Below are 25,378 nucleotides of genomic sequence, written 5' to 3'. Positions count from 1 at the left end.
TAGGAGCTCTGCGACTTCTGCTGAAGCACCCTCTCGGCCAGCAGGGAAGCCGCATCTCCCAACCACCTGCTGACTCCTCCTGCCTCACACCTGGGCTCTGGGCCTTGTGCTTGCGACCTTCAGGTCCCTGGATGTTTACCGTAGAACCAGGGACTCCAGAAGCAATGAGCCAGCAGTCATTGTCCCATCCTGCACGGCATCGGTGAACAAAGGTAAAGATGGCACAGCCTCTGACCGGTCCAGCACACCTGCCTGCTGGACCCCGGGGCTACGGCGACACCTGCACATCCTTTGACGTGAGTTGGTGGAGACTTGGGAGAGAGGAAGCTGTTACTTCCACCACTCAGACTTCTCACTTGAATTCCAGCTTAAGGGTACGTTTCTGGCCCAGCCTCCATGTTCCTGATCTGGAATGCACCTGCTACTTCCCAGAAATAATTACTTTAACTCTTCAGTTTAAAAAAGCCCGACATCCATTTTAGTAAGGAATGGGGCTGGTTTTTTGACCCTATGGAAAGAAAAATGGCAACACTGTACCTCTGTTATAGAAACTAGGAAATGAGTTGTGCCCTTAATGTGAATTATGAAAGGGAGCCAACTGAAATCCAGTAAATCACCTCACAGAGGGTGAGAACTGTAGAATGATGCCTATTTTCCTGTCAATGCATGAACCCTTTCCAAAAAATAAACATATTGCCAGATTCATTTGTAAATTATTTTTAAAGAAAGCACCAAAAACTGAGATCCATAAGAATTTAACAAAGCATGTAATATACTCCATCTCCTAACTTTAACTGTGAAAGGTTATTTTGTTCCTTCATTTCATATCTTCTGATCACTTGATTCTTCCACACTGCTTGCTGTAGCCCCTTCTAAAGAAACCACGGAGTCACCCAGATTTCTCCCTTTCCTCTGTGTCTCACATCCAGAGGACCCGCAAACCCTCCGACCACCCTGACTCAGATCAATTCCCGAGCCCTGGCGGAGGCTCCCGGAGCACAGCCTCCACTGTCTCTCACTGAACCCGTGCAGCAGCAGCATCCAACGTGGCTCATTCGTCCGGTCCGCAGTAACAGCCATAGGGATGCTCGTAAACTTACCAGATCGCATCGCTCCAGTGCCCGGGGTTCTGCTCAGGGTAAAATGCAGACTCAGGGGCCCGCTGGCGTCCACCTCTCCACAGTCCTCTCTCACACCTGCTCCTCTCTTCCCCCAGTAGCATGGGAGTCTGGGTTGGGGGCCATACTGCCCCCCAAGAGGGGAGGCCAAGAGGGGGTGTCTAGAATGTGCAATTGTGTCTTGGCAGTCACCAGGGCTTCAGAGCTGGGTCCCCACCGTCATGAAGCATTTGGGGCCAGGGAAGCCACTAGCCTCCTGATGAGCCACACGGTCTCACAAGGCCCAGCAGAGTCTGCACCACCAAGGACCGCTGTACCCAACAGGCCAGTGACATCCATGCCACTGCCCTCGCACCAAGCTCGCTCCTGCCACAAGGTCTTCAGCCTGGGATATGGACACACCTTCCCGGCTTGTTCCTGCTCACCACCTGGGATTCCGCTCCATGATCCCCTCCTCTGAAAGGCCGTGCCTGGCCCTGGAAATCCCAGACCACCCTCCTCTACTGCACCCCTGCGGTCTTGTCATTCTTGAGTTCTGTTTTACCTGCTCTTCAGCACATGTCATTAGAACTGTTGACTGATTTGCTAACTCCCTGACCTGTCCGTCCACTCACCTGCTGGGATCCACTGGGATATAATGGCAGCTAGCCCGACCTCCAGGTGACCCAAATACTAGGGGATTAACAAAGTTGCTAAGGAAACTCAAGGCTCTTACCTGTGCCCGGAATGTCTCCTACCTGACCTCTAAAATGCTCACATTTCTTGAGAAAGCCAAGTACATTCTGGGTGGCCACAGCCCTCTTTGTCATAAACCTTTTTTCCTGCATCACGGCACAGGCATCTTCACATCTTGTTGCTGCTCAGGACACGCGTCAGGCTGACAGTCCCTAATAAATTAACAATGGCTGCAATCCCAGCTTTGTGCGCTCTCTCATTCTCTCCCACCTTTTTGGCTGCAGAGTGCGTGCTGTTAGATCAGTTTTCCCCTGAGGGCGGGAACTCTGTATCCTTCCCACCTAACAATGCCAAGTACATAGCAGGTGAAATAAGTAAATGTCTATACTGCCATTTCTTATGTACAAATAGGAATTCTTTAAGATCTTCAGTTTGGGAGTCCAGTGTCAGTTAACCAGCATTACTAGTGGCACGTTCCTCTGCCCAGCTGCAGTGGTATTGTTCTTAATGTCGCACGAGGTTTTCTTCTACATTGCAACGGGAAATCTGAAACATCCTAAGTCATCATCTAACTCTTAAAGATATAAAAGAGGCCGGTGCCGCGGCTCACTAGGCTAATCCTCCACCTGCGGCGCTGGCACACCGGGTTCTAGTCCTGGTCGGGGACCCAGATTCTGTCCCGGTTTCTCCTCTTCCAGTACAGCTCTCTGCTGTGGCCCGGGAAGGCAGTGGAGGATGGCCCAAGTACTTGGGCCCTGCACCTGCATGGGAGACCAGGAGGAAGCACTTGGCTCCTGGCTTCAGATCGGGCACAGCGTGCCAGCCGTAGAGACCATTTTGGGGGGTGAACCAAAGGAAGGAAGACCTTTCTCTCTGTCTCTCTAACTCTGCCTGTCCAAAAAAAAAAAAAAGATAAGAAAGAGGTTTTTCCAAGAGCAGTATTTGTCATCAACCTCAGAGTAAACGTGGAACTGCTGCTGACAGTTGGGAGGGCAGTGGGGAGCCTGCCCCTGAGGGTCACAGGGGCCAGCAGGCGGTGGCAGCTTTATGTGGCGAAGAGCAAGTCCTGCCTCCACAGGAACAGAAAATGAACACAGCACCCATCAAAAACGCTCACAAGCACATTTTTCAGACCAAGAAGAGTCGAAAATAATGCAACATAAATGTAACTTTTCTTTAAGAAAAAGAAAAGCCACTTTGAGAGTGCTAAATCAAAGGTTCCAACCGAAGCTAGGAAGAGAGCTGAGAGACAAGCAGCAAGTGGGATGTGTAGGACTACACCTAGATTTTAAAATGTGATTTTATTTAAATGTATAGAACCCTGGAAAGACAAGTTAAAGAACAATGCATGAGGCAGGCATTGGAGTGCAGCAGGTTAAGCCCTGAACGAGATGCCTGCATCCAGTATCAGGCAGCCATTGAGTCCCAGCTGCTTCCCTCCTACTCCAGCTCCCTGCTAACGTACTTGGGGAGGCAGCAGAAGACGAACCAAGGACTTGGGCCCCTGGTACCCACGGGGAAACCCAGATAGAGCCCCAGGCCCCTTGTGAGGGCCTTAGGGAGTGAGACCCTAGATGGAAGATCAATCTCTCCCCAAGTCCCTCATCGCCCTGCTTTTCAAATAAATAAAATACATTTCAAAAAATACTTTTAGGGGCCAGCACTGTGGTAGAGAAGGTTAAACATTTGCCTGCGGCACCATCATCATATATGAGCCCTGGTTCAAGTCCTGGCTGCTCCACTTCTGACCCAACTCCTTGCTGATGGCCTAGGATAGCAGTAGAAGATGGCCCAAGTGCTTGGGCTCCTGCACCCAGATGAGAGACCCAGAGGAAGCTCCAGGCTCCTGGCTTCAGATCAGCGCAGTTCCAGCCATTAAAGCCACTTGGGGAATGAATCAGCGGATGAACTCTCTCTCTGACTGTAACTATGCCTCTCAAGTAAATAAAAAAACTTTTTTAAAAAAGTACTTTTACAGGGGCTGGGGCTGGTGCTGTGCAGTAGTGGGTAATGCCGCCACCTGCAGTGCCAGCATCCCATATGGGCACCAGTTCAAGACCCATCTGCCCCACCTCCGATCCAGCTCTCTGATATGGCCTGGGAAAGTGGTGGAAGATGGCCCAAGTCCTTGGGCAAGCACTGACATGGGAGATCTGGAAGAAGCTCCTGGCTTCTGGCTTTGGATCACCACAGCTCTAGCCATTGCAGCCACTTGTGGAGTGAACCAGTAGATGGGAGACCCCCCCACCTCTGCCTCTCTGTAACTCTGCCTCTCAAATAATAAATAAATAAATCTTCAAAAAATACTTTTACTTCCATATATATATTCATCTTATGAAGGGAAAAAACCTCCAATATTTTGGCTTGAACATATAATTAAGCCATTCACATACAGGAAAAAATACTAGTTTAAAATTATTTGAACACAAATCACACTACTAATGGTTTTTTAAAGAGGTGAAACAGTTACATTTTTCACAATACTGAAAATGAAATAATACAAAGTGATAAAAAGCAAATAATTCCAACCTAATAATTCACCTGAGCCTTCTCCATAAAAGTTTTAAATTCTATGTTACTGTAATATTATTTATATCTACACAGTCCAATAGAGAAATTAATAGGAGAAACGTATTCTTCCAACAACTACAACTAAAGGGAAATACCCAAAGGAATGGTTTTTATAGAGCTGCTGCTAATATGAGATTTCAGATGATATTTTAAGTTGAACAGGAGCTTGTTCAAAAGCAACAAAAGCGGGGTGGGGGAGGCTGGCCTTGTGCCACTGTGGGTTGAGCCGCCACCTGCAATGCTGGCATTCCAAATGGGTGCCAGTTTGAGTTCTGGCTGCTCTGCTTCTGATCCAGCTTCCTGCTCACACACCTGGGAAAGCAGCAGAAGATGGCCCAAGTGCTTGGGTCCCTGCTACCCACATGTGGGACCCAACTAGAATTCCAGGTACTGCAATCACTGGCTGTCCAAGTTTTATAGGGAGAAAATTATGGAAAATAATTAGACTCCTCACACCAAAAACAACTATCAGTTCTGGGGAGAATTAAGGATTTAAATGTAAAAGGCAAACCACACAGGGCTGGTGTTGTGAAGCAGCAGATGAAGCCACCACCTAGGACACCACAGCATCCCACATCAGAGCAAAGGTTTCAATCTTGGCTGCTCTGCTTCCTATCCAGCTCCCTGCTAATGACCTGGGACAGCAGCAGCAGATGGCTCAAGTATTTAGGACCCTGCTACCCATGTGGGAGACCTGGGTGAACATCCAGGCTCCTGGTCTTGGTCTGGCCCAACCCTGGCTATTAGAAACCTTTGGGGAGTAAACCAGTAGATGGAAGATCCCTCCCTCCCTCCCTCCCTCTCTCTCTCTCCCTCTCTCTCTCTCTCCCCCACTCTCTCTTTCTTTCAAATAAAATAAAAAATAAATACTAAAAAGGCAAACCATAAGATATTGACACAACAATAAAGGTGAATGTTTTTATGGCCTTATAGTAACAACTGCTGAAATAAGAATTAAAAAAATACAGTCTATAAGCACCAAAGAGGATAATTCAACCAAAGTAAAAGTAGGAACTTCTTTTCAATAGAAGACATCACAGAGAGAATGAAAAGATAAGCCACAGACTAGAAAAAGACACCCCCCCCAACAGACACAAGTACACAGGCAAAGAGACTCCCACAGTCAATATGAAAAAGATACACAACCCCTTGGAAAAATGGGCACGACAGGGCAGGCACCTGGCATGGTGGTCACGACACCACTTGGGATGTCTGCATGGAGTGCCTGGGTTCAAGTCCAGATTCTGCTCCCAATTCCACCTTCCTCACAATGCACCCCTGGGAGGCGGCAGTAGCTGGGTCCCTGTCATCCACGTGGGAGGTGTGAGTTGAGCTCCCAGCTCCTAGCTTTGGGCCAGCCCAGGCCTGGCTGTTGAGGACATTCGGACAATGAACTAGCAGATCTATCTGACCATCTTGTCTTTTTACTCCCCTGCCTTTTAAATAAACAAAAATAACAAACTATCAAACAGAAAGAAAAATGGGCAGAGCAAATGAAAAAGCATCTCAGCGATGTGCAGCCATAAATGTGCATTAACACGGAGGAAGACGCCCCCTCAGCAGCAGTCACCAGGTGCAAACCACACCTGCAAGCAGACGACTCTCCCCACCTGCCACAGGTGGGCAACGCCAAGGAAGGACAAGATCGGCGCCGCCTTGCCACCAAAGACAACAATGAAAGGCAGCAGGCAAGGATGTGGACACGCTGGGGCCTTGCTCAGGGTGCAGTCTGTGATTTTCTTTTTCACTGTAGGCTCTCGTTGTTGTGAGAACAGCCTCTGCAGTGACTCTCTCACACCGGCCCTGACACTGGACTGCTCCACTTCTGCAGAGCAGGTGTGACACATGCTGCAGGCCATGACCAACCTGGGAGCACACTCAACTCAGGTCTGACCTTACCACTGTGGGGATTTCACACACGTGTGCATGCGCGCACACACACGCACGCACACACACACACACACACACACTGCGGGAACAGTCTGCAAACCTCAGTGACATCCAGCTGGAGGGACAGGAGTCTGGGGAGAGGCACACAGGTCTTCACGTGGTCCAGGCCGGAGATGGAAGAGGACACTTAATCCAATCCTCCCTTACCGCTGGGATGTGCTCCATGGAGCCCAAGGTGGGGGACTCCAAGCTTTGTACTCGCTCTTCTTTGCTAAGTGGCTCCGTTTCACCTGACTCAGCAAATGCACACAGGCAAAAGTCAGGTTGGATGCACTGCTTACTTCCCAGGTGCCTGCTTTTTTTTTCTTTTATTCAAAAAGCGGAGCAGTGGGGTGAGGGCAGAATCTTCCATCTGCTCGTTCATTCCTCAAATGCATGCAACAGCTGGGGTTGGTCTAGGCAGACATCAGGACCTAGAACTCCATTCAGGTCTCCCATGTGGTCAGACAGGGACCCAAGTGCCTGAGCGATCACCTGCTGTCTCCCAGCATCCACATTAGTGGGAAGATGGACGGGAAGAGTAGGGGCAGAAACCTGAACCCAGGCACTGGGTTACAGGATGCAGGCATCCCGAGTGGCAGCTTAATCCATGCCACCACAATACCTGCTTCCACTTTTGTTTTGTTTTTTAGTTTCCCACCCATTTATTTTATTGATTTGCAAAGGAGAGATAAGACAGACACACATCCAACCCTCATCCACTGGCTCACTCCCCAAAATGCCCACAACAGCTGGGGTAGTTCAGACTGAATCCAGGAGCTGGGAACTCAATGTAGATGTCGCACGTGGTTGACAGGGACCCACCTGCGACCTCCCAGGGTGTGTGTTACCCAGAAACTTGAATTGGGAGTGAAACAAGGACCCAGGTGTCCCAGGCTGTATCTTCACCTCCACACTAAATTCCCACTCCTGAGGATTCTGCTTTAACTTCTAAGCACCCTTAATAAGCAGCCATTCATTCATGCATTTTAAGGGCTGGTTTTTATATTTCACCCATCTCTTTTAATTGTCACCAGCAGGAAGATTAGTCAAAAGTCCTAGAGCTCAGCACTGCCAAAATTAAGTCAAAAATCGCAATTTTAAAACAGGAAGCTAACTATGCTGTTCCCATGCTTTGACACTTCATTGCTTTTCCCAGGACAAACAGAACAAGGTTGGAGCTCCTGACCTCAGTGGTGACCCTGTCCCAGACAGAAGCAAAGCGTGAACCTGAATGAGTGGCAACTGCGAGAACAGACAACAGAGAGCAGGAAAACAGCCAATGCTGCAGCAAATGCAGCAGGCAAGGGAAGAGTCAAGTGTGCACAGGGTTCAACGTCCAAGTCAGAGGCTAAGACAGGAACGCAGGGCACTAGTGGCTCTCAGAGGGCTGTGTGAGCTTCTGGGGCCATGAGGAGCAGTGGAAGGACAGTGGGCACAGAGGTCCCAAACTGACCAGCCAATAGGGCAACATGGTGGCACCAGGGCTAAGACTGGGAAGCTGCCACTGTCTGGTTCACAAACCCGGACACCCACCAGGGGCGTGGGAGGCTGCAACTACATGCAGACCCCAAGTTAGCTCAGGTACCTGCCCAGAGGCCCCAGGCCTTGGCTCTCAGCTGACTGTGCTGAGGCTGTGGCTGGCCCACACATCCCTCAGGCTCACCTCCCACCTCCTCCCTGGGCTTCCCGCTGCTTCCTCTTCCAAAAGTACCCTGTCCTGCTTCCCTCCCTGGAAATCCCTAACCACTCTTCAAAGCCCTGCAAAAGCTGCCAGTCAGGCAGTGTCCTCTGATCCCTTGAACTTGCATTTGATCCAGCTCCGCCAAGTCCTTTCTGTTGTTATTGATTCTGATGATCACCACCGTCTAAGCCGTCACTCACCAGCTCTTCGTGCAACAGGCTCCATCCTGAAGGCTTCCTGTGTGGCTTCCCGACTAGACAGTGACACTCCCTCCCCTTCACGGAGGAGGAAACTGACGCTCCACGCTCTCAGTGTGGCCTAAATCACAGAGCTACAGTTTGCTCCGACACAGAAGTCCACAACTTTGCTTTCCAGTAAAATACTGGACACAAATTTCCTATTCTCTGTTGCTCTCAACAGCATATAAGTAACTTACAAATAAACACTATTTCTTTCTCATCTGCCAATAACGTATGTGAGTGAATCGATGAATGAATGATCATCATTCACTTCATTCGTGGTGACTGGGAACTAGAAGATCAACTGCAGCACAGATACAATGCATCCAAGTGTGTCCAAGCCAGTTTACAAAGATACATTGTTCATTTGGCCACAAGAAACACATGCACTGGATTGAAAAACCTGATTGGAGCCGGCGCCGCGGCTCACTAGGCTAATCCTCCGCCTAGCGGCGCTGGCACACCGGGTTCTAGTCCCAGTCGGGGCACCGGATTCTGTCCCGGTTGCCCCTCTTCCAGGCCAGCTCTCTGCTGTGACCCGGGAGTGCAGTGGAGGATGGCCCAAGTGCTTGGGCCCTGTACCCCATGGGAGACCAGGAGAAGCACCTGGCTCCTGCCATCAGATCAGCACAGTGCACTGGCCGCAGCGCGCCAGCCGCGGCGGCCATTGGAGGGTGAACCAACGGCAAAAAGGAAGACCTTTCTCTCTGTCTCTCTCTCTCACTGTCCACTCTGCCTGTCAAAAAAAAAGAAAAAGAAAAAAGAAAAACCTGATTGGAAATACTGACCATGATTAAGGCATAAGGCCTGAGAATTATCTTAAGAAAGGGTTTTAGGAGCGAGCATTGCGGTGTAGCATGTTAAACCATCACCTGCAACCCCAGTACCCCATATGGGTACCAGTTCAAGTCTCAGCTGCTCCACTTTCAATCTAGCTCCTTGCTACAGTGGAAGATGACCCAAGTGCTTGGATCCCTGCCACCCATATGGGAGAACTGATGAAGCAGCTGCTACTGCTTCTTTTTTTTTTTTTTTAAGATTTATTTACTCATTTATTTGAAAGGCAGAGTTACAGAGAGGCAAAGGCCATCCGCTGGTTTACTCCCCAGATGGCTTCAATGGCCAGATGAAGTTTCTTGCCCCTGGCTTCCTCCTGGCCCAGTCCTGGCTGCTGCAGCCACTTGGGGAGTAAACCAGCAAATGGAAGATCTCTCTTGCTCTCCTACTCTGTGTAACTCAGCCTTTCAAATGAATAAACAAATCTTCCTTTAAAAACAGGAAGTAGGGTTCTAGTTCTGAATTATTTTAAAATACTGCCAAAAAGGAGCTTCCTGCTGTTGGGGTCACTGGAAGCAGATTAGCAAGCCACAGCTAGTCCTCAAGTTCCAACATTACTTAAGGACCTCTGTCCACTTTTTAAAAAAATTCAAAAAAGTCAAAAGGTACTTATAATTGGTCTTAGAAAACAATGTAATTTCTTTTCTTTTCTTTTCCCTAATTGTTACTTTCTTTAAGCTTTGTTGTTGCTGCTGTTGTTTTGAGAAACAAACTTACAGAAACAGAGAGCTCCCATTCCATGGTTCACCCCCAAAATGTCCACAATGGCTAGATCTGGAGACAGACCAGGAGCTGGGAATCCAATTCAGGTCTCAGATGTGGGTGCCACAAACCCAATTACTTATGCCTGTGCCACTGCTTCCCACTGTCTGCATTAGCAGGAAGCTGGAGTTAGGAACCAAAGGCAGGTATTGAAACCAGGAACTCCATCTTAATGGCTAGGCCAAGTGTCTACCTCCTGATTTTTCTCCCTAACAACATTTCTGTGAGATTTCAAGCTTAAGGGTCTGGACACACCAGACGGAGCAGGAAGAAAGCCAGTGTGTGGTTTAGAAGAGGTTGTGTATCAGAGAGAACTCTGCAAGACAGCAGTATGTCCAGCTCAACAGAGGAAGTCATGCAGAAGACCAAATTCATCCTGTCTTCCTCTAGTAACCTCAGGCTGAGGTCAACTTCAGAAAGACTCAGAGAAACCATCTAGGGGCCAGCATAGCAGGTAAAGCTGCCACCTGCAGTGCCGGCACCCCATATGGGCATCGGTTCAGGTCCTGGCTGCTCCGCTTCGGATCCAGCTCTCTATGGCCTGGGAAAGCAGAAGATGGCCCGAGTCCTTGGGCCCCTGCACCCACGTGGAAAAGCCAGGAGAAGCTCCTGGATCCTGGCTTCAGAATGGCCCTGCTCCGGCCGTTACAGCCATCTGGAGAGTGAACTGGCGGATGAAAGACCTCTCTCTCTCTCTCTTGCTCTTTGCCTCTCTGCAACTCTGCCTTTCGAATAAATAAATAAATCTTTAAAAAACATAAAAAGAAAGAAAGAAAAACCATATAGCAAACAGGCAGCAGTGACCCTTATCAGGAAAGCTCATCTATGTTATATTATAAACCTCTTTGAATTTCAAAAATGCATGGCTCAGGGCTCCCCAGAAGCGACATTTGATTCCATATCAGTCTGCAGGATACAAGAGAATTTCTACTGCAGTCCCATGCCCAACTGTGCAAAACATTCTTAAGGAAATTGCTACTGTTACTGTGTTCACGTAAGTGTAAACAGGTTTCTTATTTTCCATTCTAAGTTTAAAGATGGAAACACAGCACTTAAATATTACATTTAGAGTAGTGTTTTTCTCCTTAAAATGATTGAAAAGAGCAAGCACATATAACAAAAAGAACAACTGAAAATAACCCCTAAGTTATCCACTGCACAAAGAACTCTTTTCTACTATTCCATTTACAATCTTGTAAAGCTGGCATAATCAACTCCAAAACCGAAAACTGCAAACAAAATACACACATAAGAGAAACAAATCACTTTTAAAAAGAAACTTCAAACAAACCTCAAAAACAGAACATTAAATGCAGTTAATGTAACAATCTGCCTAATGCAGCTAAGTTTTTAATGATGTCTGCTCAATTTCTCTATGCTTTACAGGGTCTTTATTTCTGGAAAATAGAGACGTTTATGTAAGTTCATACATTCCCAGCTCTGCTTTCTTCACATAGAGGCCTAGAGCTGGAAACTGCTCCCAGCCTTGCGGTGTCTGTAGGGGGAGGGGATGAACACCTGAGGGCAGGCTCCACCTCCAGCGAGCCACTGAAGTGCCCTGGGGGGGGGGGGGGCTGGAGCAGCAGTGGTGCTACAAATCCATCAGCCAGGGGATCCAGCCGTGTAGTCTGCTTCTACCCTTTCTCTGAGAAGACCTCAGGGAGGTGAAACCTAGGCTCTGCTCAAGCAGCTCCAATGGCAAGACCCAACAGCCCATTAGAACAACCCAAAGATGATACAGCTACCTAAGAGAACAAGTATTTCTCAGATCTGAATGCTTATTTTTACAGAGCCGCATGACCAATTATTTCCCCCCTAACAACTACAAAAGGGTTCCAAGATCTCTGCACCTGTCCCCCTTCCTAAACACCACTTTCCCCGGTCTCCATTATGACTGAGTTCTTTTCAGCATGCAGGACTGGAGGAGACCTGGCCTGAGGACACTCTTCCCTGCCAGTCTCACCCTCCCCTGCCAGTCTCTGACCCTTCCCTCACAGCACTTCTCACCACGGAGCTGCGTGTGTGTGTGTGTGTTCACTGCTTCTCTTCCAGGTCTGAAACATAAGCTCTGCATAGACAGGTTCATGGTGCACCTTGCTCACCTGCGTCTTCAGCAAATGGCATGGTGCCCAACACTGTAGCCACTGGATACCAATGTCTGAGTGAATAAGTGGGACTAAACAAGAAGTAACAGGCAATCTGAGGCAAAAAGAAAAATTCAGACTGGTACAGGATGCGAATAATTGACAATTCAGACTAGAAGACATTGGAATAGCTGTAAATAACAAAATATATAATCACGTGTGCATGTCCATGTATGCATGTGTGTCTGCGTATGTGCATGTGTGTGCACACATGAAAACAAAGACTGAGTCTGCAGACCTGCTTCAATGCAATCATACAGCTTCAAAATGCATCCAGTTTGGGGGCCAGTGCTGTGGCACAGTGGGATAAACTGCTGCCTGGGACATCAGCATTCCATATGAGTGCTGGTTCTAGTCTGGGCTGCTCGACTTTCCCTCCAGCTTCCTGCTAATGCACCCAATAAAGAAGCTGAAGATGGTCTAAGTACTTGAGCCTCTGCCACCCATGCAGGAAACCCAGAAGAAGCTCCTGGTTTTGGCCTGGCCCAGCCCTGGTGGTTGTGGCCATTTGGAAAGTAATCAGTGGATGGAAGATCTCTCTCTCTCTCACTGTGTATGTGTGTGTGTCTGTTTCTTCCTCTCAGTCACTCTGCCTTTCAAACAAATAAGTCTTTTTTAAAAAGCAAAAGAGAAAAAAAAAAAAACTATGAACTGGATTTGTTGTCCCATTTGAAAAAATTTCAAATCATAGTTTTCTCCTCAGAACACCTGGCTCAAATCCATTTCCATCTGGACTCACTTCAAGTTTCTAAAGTCCCCTGTGACCTGGATGGATTTCCAGGCTTCTGGGTTTGCCCTGGCCCAGACCTGGCTGTTGTGGGCATTTGAGAAATGAACCAACAGATGGAAAAACTCTCTCTCTCTCTCTCTCTCTGTGTGTGTGTGTGTGTGTGTGTAAGAGTATGTGTCTATTTCACTCCAGCTTCCAAATAACTAAAAATAGATAAATAAATCACACCAAAAAATGGTAGATTATCCTGATGAGAACTGAGTGATGAGAGAGAAAATAGGAAGAAAAACACAGAAAACAGTGGAGAACAGATCTCCAAAGACCAGGTGAAATCAGTACAAGCAAGCAGGATTATTCTGCACTACTGGAAAAGCAGAATGGATATAAAAATCAAAGGGTATGGGCTGACATTGTGGTACAATAGGTTAAGCCATCACCTGTGCCACCAACATCCCATATGAGCACCGAGTTGAGTCCTGGTTGCTCCACTTCTGATCCTGCTCCCTGCATGTGCACTTGGGAAAGCAGTGCAAGATGGCCCAAGTGCTTGGCCCAGTGGCACCCATACAGAAGACCACGATGCAGTTCGACGTTTCTGCCTTAGGCCTGGCCCTGTCCCAGCTGTTGCAGCCATTTCGAGAGTGAACCAACATAACAGAAGAATGATCAATATTTCTCTGTAACTCTGCCTTTCTAATAAATAAATCATAAAAAGAAAATCAAAGGGCAGGCAGCTAAATAAGCAACATCAGTAGCATCTCAGAAATTTAAAGCCAGTAAAAATCAGAGATCATTCCAACACCTTAATTTTGTGGAAAATGTGATAAATCCCAGGAGGATAAGGTGTCAGTTGCTCCTTTTATAACCCCTCCACTGCAACAGCAAGAACCCCTCTGCAAACGACCCCCGGCTCCGTTCCCTCTCCTGCCCAGCTCGAGCACGCACGCTCAATCGGAAATGCTGGACAGGATCCTCATCGATGAACTCAAATCTCGATCAGAGGACAAAGATGGGATAAGATAATAAGGTCCAAGTGCCTGAGTCATCCTGGCCTTTCCCCAAGGCCGGGCACCGACAGGATGTGGTCACACTGCAGGACCCGCTCCTGCTGGCCCTGGGAGGCAGCCAAGCGCTGTGCTGACAAATGGACCTCCACGGCCAGCCAGCAAGACAAGGAGCAGAGGCACTGCCCGTTCCCCCTCAAAGCTCTCCATCTTTGCCCTGGTATCATCACACAGGCCTGCCACAGGGCAGCCGCATTCACCCCCACACCCCACACTTTTTGCCCCTCATTTACCACCAGGCTATCCTCGGCCCAACCCGGGCCACCTTTCCCAACCCCTACTCGCAGGGTCACCCCCGCTCCCCAATGCTCCATAGTTCTCTTATCAGTCTCATTTTTTTCCCACACTTGAAATATCAGTGGTAAGCAGCTGGCACTGTGGGAAAGCAGGTTAAGTAGCCTCTTAGGATGGACACAAACCATATCAGAGGGCCAGTTCATGTCCTGGCTACTCAGCTCCTGACCCAGTTTCCTGTTAATGTGCACCCTGGGGACAGCAGATGATGGCTTCAGTGCTTGGAACCCTCCCACTCACACAGGAGACCCAGATGGAGTTCTGGGCTCCTCACTTTGGCCTGATCCAGCCCAGGATGTTGAGGGCATCTGGGAAGGGCATCTCTCCTTCTGTCTGTCTCTCTCTGTGTGTGTCACTCTGCCTTTTAAGTACATGAAAATAACAAACATTTTTAAAAATCATCAGTATCTTGGGGCCTCTATTTGGTGCAGAAGTTAAGCCACTGCATGAGACACCCATATTACCTACCAGAGCATCTGGTTGGAGTCCCAAGTTACTATGACTCCAATCAAGCTTCCTACTAACGCACATCCCGGGAGGCAACAGGTGATGGCTCCAATACCTGGGCTGTGCCATCCAGGTGGGAGGCACAGACTGAGTTATAGACTTCTGGCTTTTGCCTGGCCCAGCCCTGGTTATTGAAGGCATTTGGAAAATAATCAAGCAGATTGAAGTCCTTTCTCTCTCGCTCTCGCTCTCACTCTCTCTCTCCTCCTTTCAAATAAAATGAAGTTAATTTTTTTAAATCAGTCTCTTCAAAATTCAGCTCTCTCCAAGAAATAGTGCGGTGTAAAAAGCCAGACCAGAGCCGGTGCCGCGGCTCACTAGGCTAATCCTCCGCCTTGCGGCGCCGGCACACCAGGTTCTAGTCCCAGTCGGGGCGCCGGATTCTGTCCTGGTTGCCCCTCTTCCAGGCCAGCTCTCTGCTGTGGCCAGGGAGTGCAGAGGAGGATGGCCCGAGTCCTTGGGCCCTGCATCCCATGGGAGACCAGGAGAAGCACCTGGCTCCTGCCATCGGATCAGCCTGGTGCGCCAGCCGCAGCACACCGGCTGCGGCGGCCATTGGAGGGTGAACCAACAGCAAAGGAAGACCTTTCTCTCTCTCTCTCTCTCTCTGTCCACTCTGCCTGTCAAAAAATTAAAAAAAAAAAAAGAAAAAAAAGCCAGACCAGGAGCAGCCCTGGGCCTGGTGCTTAAGATGCCTGGAGTGCGTGGGTTCACCAACCAGCTCTGGCTTCCTGTGAATGCAGACCGCGGGAGGCAGTGATGATGACTCCAGACACTCACATGGGAGACTTGGATTTAGTGCCTGGCGCACAGCTTTGGACCCTGACGCACCCTGGCTTAGGATCATGCAGGTATCTGGGGAGTGAGCCCGTGGATAGAGTTCTGCCTCTATCTCTGTGCCTCTCAAACAAATAAAGACAACAAAATAAAATAAAAGGACATACTATCAAAAAAACACCAGGTACAGAGTGATGTATGTGGTTAGAACCTGTTTTGAGAAAAACAAAAGCGCAGGAACAGTATGTGCAAAGGTAATTAGAACAAGTATAAAAAAATGCTCACCAACGTGTTAACCACAGAGACAGGACTGGGAGGAGAGAAGTGGGAAACAATTCATTTGTGTGTGATTTTCTCTACCTTGGAGAGTTGCAAGAAATTGTCATAAGTACCCAATTGCAATGCTTAACACTCTTGTGACCAAAAACAGAAAAAGGCCAATTGAAATGAAAAGTGCCGATGCACCCCCAAGAATCACTCAGAGACTGGCAAATGCTGTTGGCCCCAATCAGGCAACCCTGAGGGTCAGCAGGGACTGGTTTCCCACAGAGGCTGCCCTCTGCACCCTCACTGGGCCTAGCCAGCTTCTTAGTCCTCTGCTTATTAGTTTACATTTCTCCTAATTCAGAATGCAATCAAATTAACTGGTGAAAACATTGTGAAACCATTCATATATCCCATATGCTAGAAATTAGCTTCAAATAAGATGACAAATGCACAATTTATGCATTTGTTTTATTACACTGAGACTTCAGCATTTGGATTTGTCATGTAATTTATGCCCCTTCCAAAGAAAACACGAATTAAAAGTACTCAAGGGGTGGGCATTTGGCCCAGCAGTCAAGGTATCCGTTAGGAGTCCTGCATCCCCAGAGGACCTGGGCTCCGTATTCGGTTCCCACTCCTAACTCCAGCTTCCTGCTAAGGTGCATGCCATGAGGCAGCGCTGATGGCTGAGTCACTGAGTCCCTGCCACCTACCTGGAAGACTTCAGTCTCAGCCCAGCTCTCACCGCTGCAGGCATCTGAGAACTGAGCCAGTCGGTGGGAGCTCTCTCCATCGCCCTTGCACGCTGTCTCTGCCTGCCCCTACCTCTCAAATAAAATTTCCTAAAAGTGCTCATACACCTTCGGCATGACCTTGACCCTCTAAAACTGCTCTTCCCCATGGTAGCTGCCTTTGCAAACAGAACCACCTCCTTTCCATCCTGAGAAGACTTGAGCTTGGCTCAGTCGCCCACGTTGCACCTCCAGGCACATCCAATACAGTGCTGTGCCAACCTCATACATGGCCACAGACTGTCCCCTCCTCACCATCCCTACGGCCACTGCCTGCCCCCCCCCCCCACAGCTCTAATTCACCCCTGTGGCCACCACCAGCATCTTCTAAACTCCACAGTGGCCTTGGCAGAGAGTTTTCATCCCCTGGAGGAATACGGCGCAGAGAACAGACGTGGGCTTCTCCCTGAACCACGTCTACCACTTGGTTTTGCAGCCTTAAGAAGGACTCTTAAGCTCTCTAAGTCCCAGTGTAAGCAGTGTCTGCCTCGCACAGAGACAGGGCATGCAAACCACCCAGTCCTCTACCAGCCTTGTACACAGTACAACAACTTTTCCTTTTTTTATTTTCTTATCAGCAAAAATTGTGAGAAAGTCCTCTGACTAACTTCAAGGATCAAGTGAGATAAGATGAAAGACAGCTAACACAGACACTGTTCAATTCCTTTCCCAGGACAAGGTGTGGCTGCTGCCCTCTCCCAGTGGCTCACCTGCCCTGCCCCCTGGACTTGTCATTCACTGTGGTGAGCTGCTGAACAGTAAGACTCTGACCGACTCCCTCACGCCCCCCCCGCCCCCCAAGCCTCAGTCCCAGGTACAAGGCTGGGTTAAAGTCCTGTGGCTGGCATTGTGACACACGGGGTTTGGTTGCTGCCTGCAACACTGGCATCCCATATAAGCACTACAGCTTTGAGTCTCAACTGCTCCACTTCCAATCCCGCTTCCTTCTAATGCTCCTGGGAAAGCAGTGGAACATGGCCCAAATGATTGACCCCTGCCATCCACTTGGGAGACCCAGATGCAGTTCCAGGCTCCTGGCTTCAGACTGGCCCAGATCTGGCCACTGAAGTCATTTGGAAAATGAATCAGTGGATGGAAGATTTTTCTCTGTCTGTCTCTCTCTCTGACTCTCCCTCTCTCTCTGCCTTTCAAATAAATAAAAAAAAAACTTTTTTAAAAATAGGAATGTCCTTTACCACTTGTTTCAACACAGAAGCAATTATGTTTTCAAATTGGGGATGCACCAAATATAAGTGCATTGAAAACAATGATGGGGAAGAGTATCTTCGAGGAAGAAACTCTAATTGTCAAACTTATCTGCTCTTGGTGTCCATGTAACACACAGTGAATGTGATGAAAGATCATACAACCTTGCAAAACGGTATCTGAGAGAGAAGCAACTTACCACTGATGACAGCTTGAGTTTAAGTTAAAAGGAGGGATGGTTCAAGACTAGCAACTGGCTCAAAAACAGAACAGACAGAATTGAAAATAACTGAGTTTGCTAGCTGAGGTTGTTTGTAAAGTTTCCAAAGTATATGATGACACATTTTGAATTTTTAAGCTAATTTAACGTTAATGTGATAATGTAAGCATTTCTCCTTGAAAAGCAATATGAAAGATGTTAAATGATAGTCTAAGTGAATTGATAAAGTGTTCGTTTCCTCTTCGTGTTTATTCATAGAGTGGAAATGTAACCTGCAGGTTTTTCCTTGTATGATTTCCTGACTTAGAATTCACAGATGAGAAAGGAGCTAACAACCTTCCTAAGCACACGAGAGAGAAAACTAATCCTGTGTACAGGTGAACCCAGTGTCTACCCATCATCCCGAGAAAGCACAAAGCTGTCCACTCTGGGTCAGTGCTGAGGACGCGAGCTCAGGTCCTGGGACTGCTGGGCGCTCACTGCGCACTCCCCCGAAGCTCTCAGCCCAGCTTCCCTACAGCGCCATCAGCAATGCTGAGTCACCTGTTTCCCAGGGGCTCTTTTAAACTCTACTACATATTACATCGCAACTTTCACTTTGCAACCATTTATCAAGCCAAAAAAATAAATAAGTAAACAAACATGACATGGAGAGATTTTTAAGTACGGATAATTTTAGTTTTCAAGCTATTCCCGAAAGCTTCTTTAGGACTCTTCTCAGATGCTATTCTGGCCTGAGTGACAGACACTCAGAGCTGAGTCACACACATCCCAGACACAGCACCAGCCAGGCCTGGACACTACGGGGCACAGGAGCCCCCGGGCCGCTGAAGAGCAGGTACCGTGTGTGAAACTACAAAGCTGCTCAAGCCCTCCAGGGACACGCTGCTTGCAGGACGCCGCGTGGCAAAGGCCACGGCCCTTTCCTTCCTTCAGGTCCTAGTGCTTTGCTTGCAAGTCTGCTCCTCGGCGTGCAGAACGGCAGAGTCCGCGTCATCAGGCTCAAGGCAAAGCCCTCAACAGTAGCAGGCAGGACAAAACGCAACTGCGCTGGCGTTAGAAGTCACAAGAAAATGAATGAATCCCTCCCCCTGATTCGGCACATCTTCAGGCACATGACTCAGCTGTGTTACTGTCACAGCAGGACCCAGCCAGGAAGGAAGGCGGCAACACCCTTAGCTGTTCACTCTGGGAGACGGAGCCACCTGGTAAGCCTGAGCCAGGCTGCCACACACGAACCAGCAATGCCCACCGCGGATTCGGGGCAGTGGTCCTCTGTTCACATTCCCACAAACTGGCCTGCTGGTTTTCCAGTGAATCATATTTGCTGAAAGAGCCTAGAATAAGTCAAAGCTTTTGTTTATGCCTGATTTTACAGGTACCGTATTACATCATTTACTACATAAACCTGATCATGAAGAAATCAGGCCACTCACAAAATACGTTTTGCAAAAATGGCTTCTTTAGGCTATCATCATTTGAAAGCCTCAGTTTGCACCAATATGGTAGACTTACTTTTCCAACAGAAAACACTACTTGAGTCTGCTTTAGCTCATTTAAGTGATAATCCAACTGAAGTATAAATCGCATCAACAGCATGAAAGCCATAAGTCCTGCTATCAAATAATCAAGTACAGTGGTTTTATTCTAAAATATATTTTCATAAAACTGTATTTAGCCAGTTTATTAAAAACTTAAATATGTTTACTTATGCTAAATGCAGCTCAAAATGCACATATAAATAAGTGCCATTTGGCAAGAATAATCCTAAATAGTTATTATTAGCATCCTACCACATAGAAAAAAATCTACTTAAAATTTGTATTTAAAAATTACATATTTTTATAGAAAAATTATGGGGGCCAGTGCTGTGACACAGCGTGTTAAGGCCCTGGACTGCAACACCAGCATCCCATATGGCCGCCAGTTCGAGTCCCAGCTGCTCCACTTCCAATCCAGCTCCCTGCTAATGTGCCTGGGAAAGCAGCAGGGGATGGCCCAAATCCTTGGGCCCCTACACCCATATGAGAAATCCAGAGGAAGCTCCTGGCTCCTGGCTTTGGATCAGCTCAATTCCGGCCATTGCAGTTATTGGGAAAGTGAACCAGTGGATAGAAGATCTATCTCTCTGTCTCTCCCTCTCTCTGTCTGTAACTTTATCTCTCAAATAAATTTAAAAAAAATTTTTTTAAGAAGGGGGAGGAGGATAAAGCCACCACCTGCAGTGCTGGTATCCCATATGAGTGCCAGTTCAACTGCCGGCCGCTTCATTTCTGATCCAGCTCTCTGCTATGGTCTGGGAAAGCACTAGAAGACGGCCCAAGTGCTTGGGCCCCTGCACCCATGTGGGAGACCCAGAAGAAGCTCTTGGCTCCCGGCTTCAAACTGGTGTAGCTCCAGCCATTACAACCATTTGGGGAGTAAACCATCAGATGGAAGGTCTCTCTCTCTCTCTCTGCCTCTCTCTCTCTCTGCCTCTCTGTAACTCTCTGCCTTTCAAATAAATAAATATTTTTTAAAAAAAGAAAAATTATGATATTTTCATTACTCTGCATTAAGAAACCACTGATATTATTCCTACAAAACATTTTTCCTCATTTTTCTCAGTACTGATAATGAAACTAATAGTTTTTGAAGACTAGCTAATTTATTTATTTGAAAGACAAAGTAAGAGAGGGAAAGGGAGAAAGAGATCTTCTACCCACTGTTTCACTGCCCAAATGCCCACAACATCTGGGACTGGGTAAGACTGAAATCAGGAGCCAGGAACTCCATCCCGGTCTCCCACATGGGTGGCAGGGACTCAAGTACCAGTGCCATCATCTGCTGCCTCCAAAGTGCATGAGCAGAGGCTGAATCAGAAGCAGAGCAGCTGACTCAGACAGGAGCTCTGGTGTCAGGGATGCCAGCACTGCACATGGCAGCCCTAACCAGTGCACCACAAGGCCTCCCCCTTTACTAGTCACTTTCTACACTTCCAGTTTTCTTAGGAAAATGTCAGAGGCAGGTACTGTGGTTAAGCTGCTGCTTGGGACACTCCCATCCCACATCTAAGTGCCTGGGATCAAGTTCTACCATCACTTCCTGTCTCCTGTGTGAAATACTCAGATTGAGTTTCCAACTCCTAGCTTCAGCCTGGCCCAGCTCTGGCTGTTGTGAGCACTTGGAAAGGAGCCAGCTGACAGAAGAGCTCTCGCTCTCTCTCGCTCTCTCTCGCTCACTCTCTCTATGCCTTTGCAATAAGTCGAAGAAGGAAAGATGGGAGGGAGGGAGGGAGGGACGGAGGGAGGTTACAAGAGGCTGGGGTGGTTGGGTGGAGGAGGGGTGGGGAGGTATTAGTCCAAGGATTCATAATGTCACTCTCACAGCAGGAATAAGTTGAAGAGATCCATGGCACAGCAAGACAACTACAGTTAATGAAGCTACACTGTATTCTCAAAAGATGCATACAGTGGGTAAGTGTTCTCACTGTGTAAATAACTAGGAAGTAACATATTTGCAACAATCAGATAGATTTAACCATTCCATGGTGTGTATATGCTTCAAATCATCATGTCATCAGTGACAAACACAAACCATTTTGTGTGTCTATTTGAAGTAAATAAATAATAGGTTTCTCGTCTCAAGAGCCTGTGGTCTTCTAAACGCCACAGCCAACTGCAGCAAGGTTCACCACGCAGGGGAAGTGCAAGGACAGACTCCCTAGCTGAAGTCAAGCAGGAAGGCCAGGCAAAGTTTCGTTCCATTTCAGCACATGAAACCCCTCCTGCACCAAGAAGGTGATGCCCTCACACCGACTGCTCTGCACTCCGCTAATCAGCGCGGAGAGGTGAAGACAGCAGCAACACAGCTCCAAGAATTACAGTCCTCATCCTGTCGCCTTCCTCCAAGAGGCTCCCGCCACGGCACGGACACATGTCAGACCAAGACCTAATCCAATTTGGAAAATATAAACAAATCCAGCCGCTGCTGAGAACAGACGTGCGCACGGTTTAAAAAACAAAACAAAGCACAGACTAGACACTGACAGCCTGATACATAAAAATTAATTTCCACTTGGGTTTTTAAGCACATGTACTACATCAATTTCTTGGTATTTAGGCATCAGAAGAAAATAAGGCATCTCCGAAAGTATAAATGCTTACTGTATTATGTACTCATTTAGAAGGCTGGGTGTCGGATAGGTTATAAATCATGTTTTTTAACTGTAACAACACACGACACCTCCCCCCACCAAAAAAAAAACACAAACTTACCTTGTAAGAAAAGATTTTGAGAACACTGTATGTCAAACAAGAATTAGCTTTTAAAACGCCAACAGGCGCCTAAAACACAGACTTGTGTATATTCATTTGCATTCCTGGCCAGTTCCCTGCCACCCCCAGCGCCTCAGCGACCAGGGGAAGCAGACGGCGCTCCTCAAACAGCAGGGAGGACACACGACGTGCGGTGTTCTGGCTTCCTGGCCACCGTCATCCCCACACCGTGTGCCTCCTCGGACACGCAGGGCCACCCGGCCCCCGACAGGCGAGGCGCCCCGGGAGCACTCGCAGGGGAGTTCCCCGTTCCCGGGCCTCAGGGGCAAACCCACTGGCGGCTGCGTCGGGCAGCAAAATCGCTTTAACGTCTCCTTAAGCCCAACGACCTGAAGGGCCACAGGGCCCAGCCCAGCCCCCGGCGACCCGAACTGCTCAAGACTTCTCCGCACCACAGTTCCCTCTCCCACCCGGCGCACCTGGCGCAGATCCGGAACCGCGCGTCCTGGGGCGCAAACCCGGGACGGTCACGGTCACCGGCACGGAGCCGACACCGAACGGAGAGAGAAGTTGGGTGCGCGCGTTCCAACGCCGCTGAACGCCGCCCTCGGGGACCCCTCCGACCTCTCCGCCCCTCGGGCACTGCCCCACCACGTTCCAGCCCGCGACTCGGTTCGTGGGTGATCTTCCTCTCGGGAGAAAAACAAAGGGCGCCCCAGCCTCTCCCACCCACCCAGGGGCCCAGTCGCAGCCCCGGCCGCGCGCCCTCACCTCTCGCAGCTGCTCCAGCTCCTGCTTGAGGCCGTCGTAGGAGGCCTCCAGGTCGTCGTACTGCTGCTTCAGGGCCAGCTTCTCCTCCAGCACCGCCAGCCCGTACTCGGCCGCCTGGATCTTCTCGTGCGTCGTCTCCGTGAGCTCCCTGGTCAGCCGCTCGATCTCGGCCTGGTACTGGTCCGCCGTCTGCAGCGCCTCGGCCGCGGCCATAGCCCCGGCGCGCGAGGCGGAGGAGGCGCACGGGCGGCGGCGGAGCGAGCCGGCCAAGGCCGGCGGGGACGCCAGGCAGAGTGCGGCGCCGGCTCGCAGCCGCGCGTCCGGGGAGCCGAGGCCGCGCGCGCGCGGATGCTGGGTCGCGGCGGGCGCTCACGGCCGCGTCCGGGGCGCCGGCCCCCGGGAGCGCTCAGGGGCCGCGCCGCATGGCCCGGGCGGGGCGCCGGGGGGCTCCGGGCTCCGCGTCCTCAGGGGCGCGCGGCCGCCATGTCTCCCGGCCGCGCCACTGCAGTAGCACCCGGCCGCGGCGCGCGCTCCTCGCTGCACCTGCTCACTCCGGCTCCGCTGCAGCCCGCGCCCAGTGATGCAGGCGCTCCCGGCGCCCTCCGGTCCCGCCCGGCCGCGGCCGCCGCTGCCGCCGCCGCCGGAGGGGGCGGGGAGCGTGGAGTCGGCGCGCGGGGAGGGGCGGGACCGGCCGGGCGCTCCCGAGGCGCCTCCCGCCGGCGCGCGGGGCCGCCGCCAGCTGCTCCGCCGGGAAGGCGCACGGGGTCGGGGCGGGGGCGGCGGGATGTGCGCACGGGGTGGGGGGCGGGCGTTCACTGCTGGCTTTGTCCCGGCGCACGTCCAAGCCCCCGGGGGTGACCTGGGCGTCCACTCTGGAGCTCGGGAAAGCCTGGAGTGGGCGCCTGCTCCAGAGAAAAGCGAGCCAGGCTACCGCGGTGGGCGCCCGCACAGCCTTCCCGGCCTGCTTCACCCAACAACCGCGACGTCTCCAAGGCCTGACGCGCTCCGAGGTGCCCGCCTCCCCCATCTCTGGTCCGGCCTGGTCCTCCGGGCTGGCCGGCGTGCTGTGCCCATCTTATCCCAAGATCAGTCGGCTCAGAAAAGCACCGCCAGGCAGCAGGCGCCCCGTAAGGTTCCAGAAGCTGTACTTCCTAACCCCAATGGTGGTTCTGTCAAAGTGCCATCTGCCTCTGATTGCTCAGTAAAGGATAATAGCACGAAATTCCCCATATAAGGCATCAGCAAGACCCTACAATAAACATTTGAACTGAAGAGTTCTTGGACCACGTGCAGGCTTGCTTCTGGGTCTGCCGCACCATTCTTTCCAAACACAACAACTGTCTGAGGCAGGAACCAGGACCCCCTCCCCGTTTGTAATGGGAGAAGAAGGCATGGAGGGCTGATGTGTGCAGGATCAGGCATTCGTTAAGTCCATACCCATGAGCATCTTCTCCGCAAGACCACTGATGATCTGAATCCCGCTGCAGAGCCCTGCACAGGACCCCTCCGTGGACTTGGTCTTCACACATGACGGACACAAACTCAGCAACCAAGCATTTCAGGCTCCTGAGAGCCCCCCAGAGAACGCCTGGGGAGTCAGTGTGAGGGCAATGAGGAAGAGACACAAAGAGCCGAATGCAGAGTAGAAGCGGTGGCAGAGACCCGGGGAGATGAGAACCAAGAACAACCAAGGATTCCTTACGTCCGTGTCTACAAATCATAGTGAATCTGCTAAAAGTTAATTAACATGAAAATTAAAAATGAAATTTAAAAAAAAAAGGAAAAGGAGCAATTTCACACGCCTGGGTGACTACTGGGTCTAACTAGCCCCTGTCCACTCTCCAGGGGACTTCTTCCCACGCTGTCTCAGCGGCCAAAATGTGTTCAGCACACAGGGCAGTTTTCTTACTAAAACAGAGGCTGCTGCTGTGGAGGGGGCAAATGAGCAACCCCAGCAGGCTGTCTGCTGGCGATTTGCACTGCCTCAGGAAAGGCACGAAAGAGTCCCTCCAAGTGCTGAGCATCCCAGCAGTGTGTTCTCGTGTGAGTATCCGACCTAAGAAGTCGGTAAGTCAAAGGAGAAAACACTCAAAATGTGGAGGCACCATGAACTCTGACCTCCTACAGATAGGGGGTGACCAGGAACACATCGCCCCATCCCTGCAGCTGAGAGTCCCTCCTCTGCTCCCCTCTGTCTTCTGTGTCACTGAGGAAGGATGGCCCACTGCTGATGACACCTGCTCCCCCTCACCTCACCGGCCTCATCCAGGTAAGTCCCTGGCCATTGCTCATGCCAGCACTCTGAGCATAGCCCTCCAAAGGGGCCACTGGCTGGAGAACACTGCCTGGATCCCCCTTTGCTTTGGCAAGGACTGAGACAGTAGTTGGGCTCCGTGATTTTCCTTTGTCTAAGTTTCCATGCTGCCCATTCTCTGTGCTCTATCCTGCCCCGTTTTTCTGACGGATGCCTTTCTGTTAATACCTTCAGTCCAACTTCATCCAAGCACATCCAGCAATACTTTAAAATTTTGCTGAA

At 49.9% G+C, this 25,378-nt stretch overlaps 1 protein-coding gene across 6 annotated transcripts in view; it reads right to left on the bottom strand.

Moving 5' to 3' along the window:
* Positions 1 to 23,418, bottom strand: part of BICD1 (BICD cargo adaptor 1) — a 217,247-nt gene extending 193,829 nt beyond the window's left edge. For all 6 annotated transcript variants that reach the window (XR_011379051.1, XM_051850911.2, XM_070049624.1 and 3 more), the window contains exon 1: positions 22,843 to 23,418. Coding sequence is in view for 5 of the 6 variants with exons in the window: in XM_051850911.2 (XP_051706871.1) it covers positions 22,843 to 23,055 (213 nt within the window). In the remaining variant the exon portion in view is untranslated. The remainder of the gene's footprint in view (positions 1 to 22,842) is intronic.
* Between the last annotated feature and the right edge of the window lie 1,960 nt (positions 23,419 to 25,378).

This window comes from Oryctolagus cuniculus, chromosome 9, assembly GCF_964237555.1.
Source record: "Oryctolagus cuniculus chromosome 9, mOryCun1.1, whole genome shotgun sequence".
In the NCBI taxonomy this organism is placed as follows: domain Eukaryota; kingdom Metazoa; phylum Chordata; class Mammalia; order Lagomorpha; family Leporidae; genus Oryctolagus; species Oryctolagus cuniculus.
Note: the sequence above shows the minus strand (reverse complement) of the source record. Positions and strands in the feature narration are given on the sequence as shown.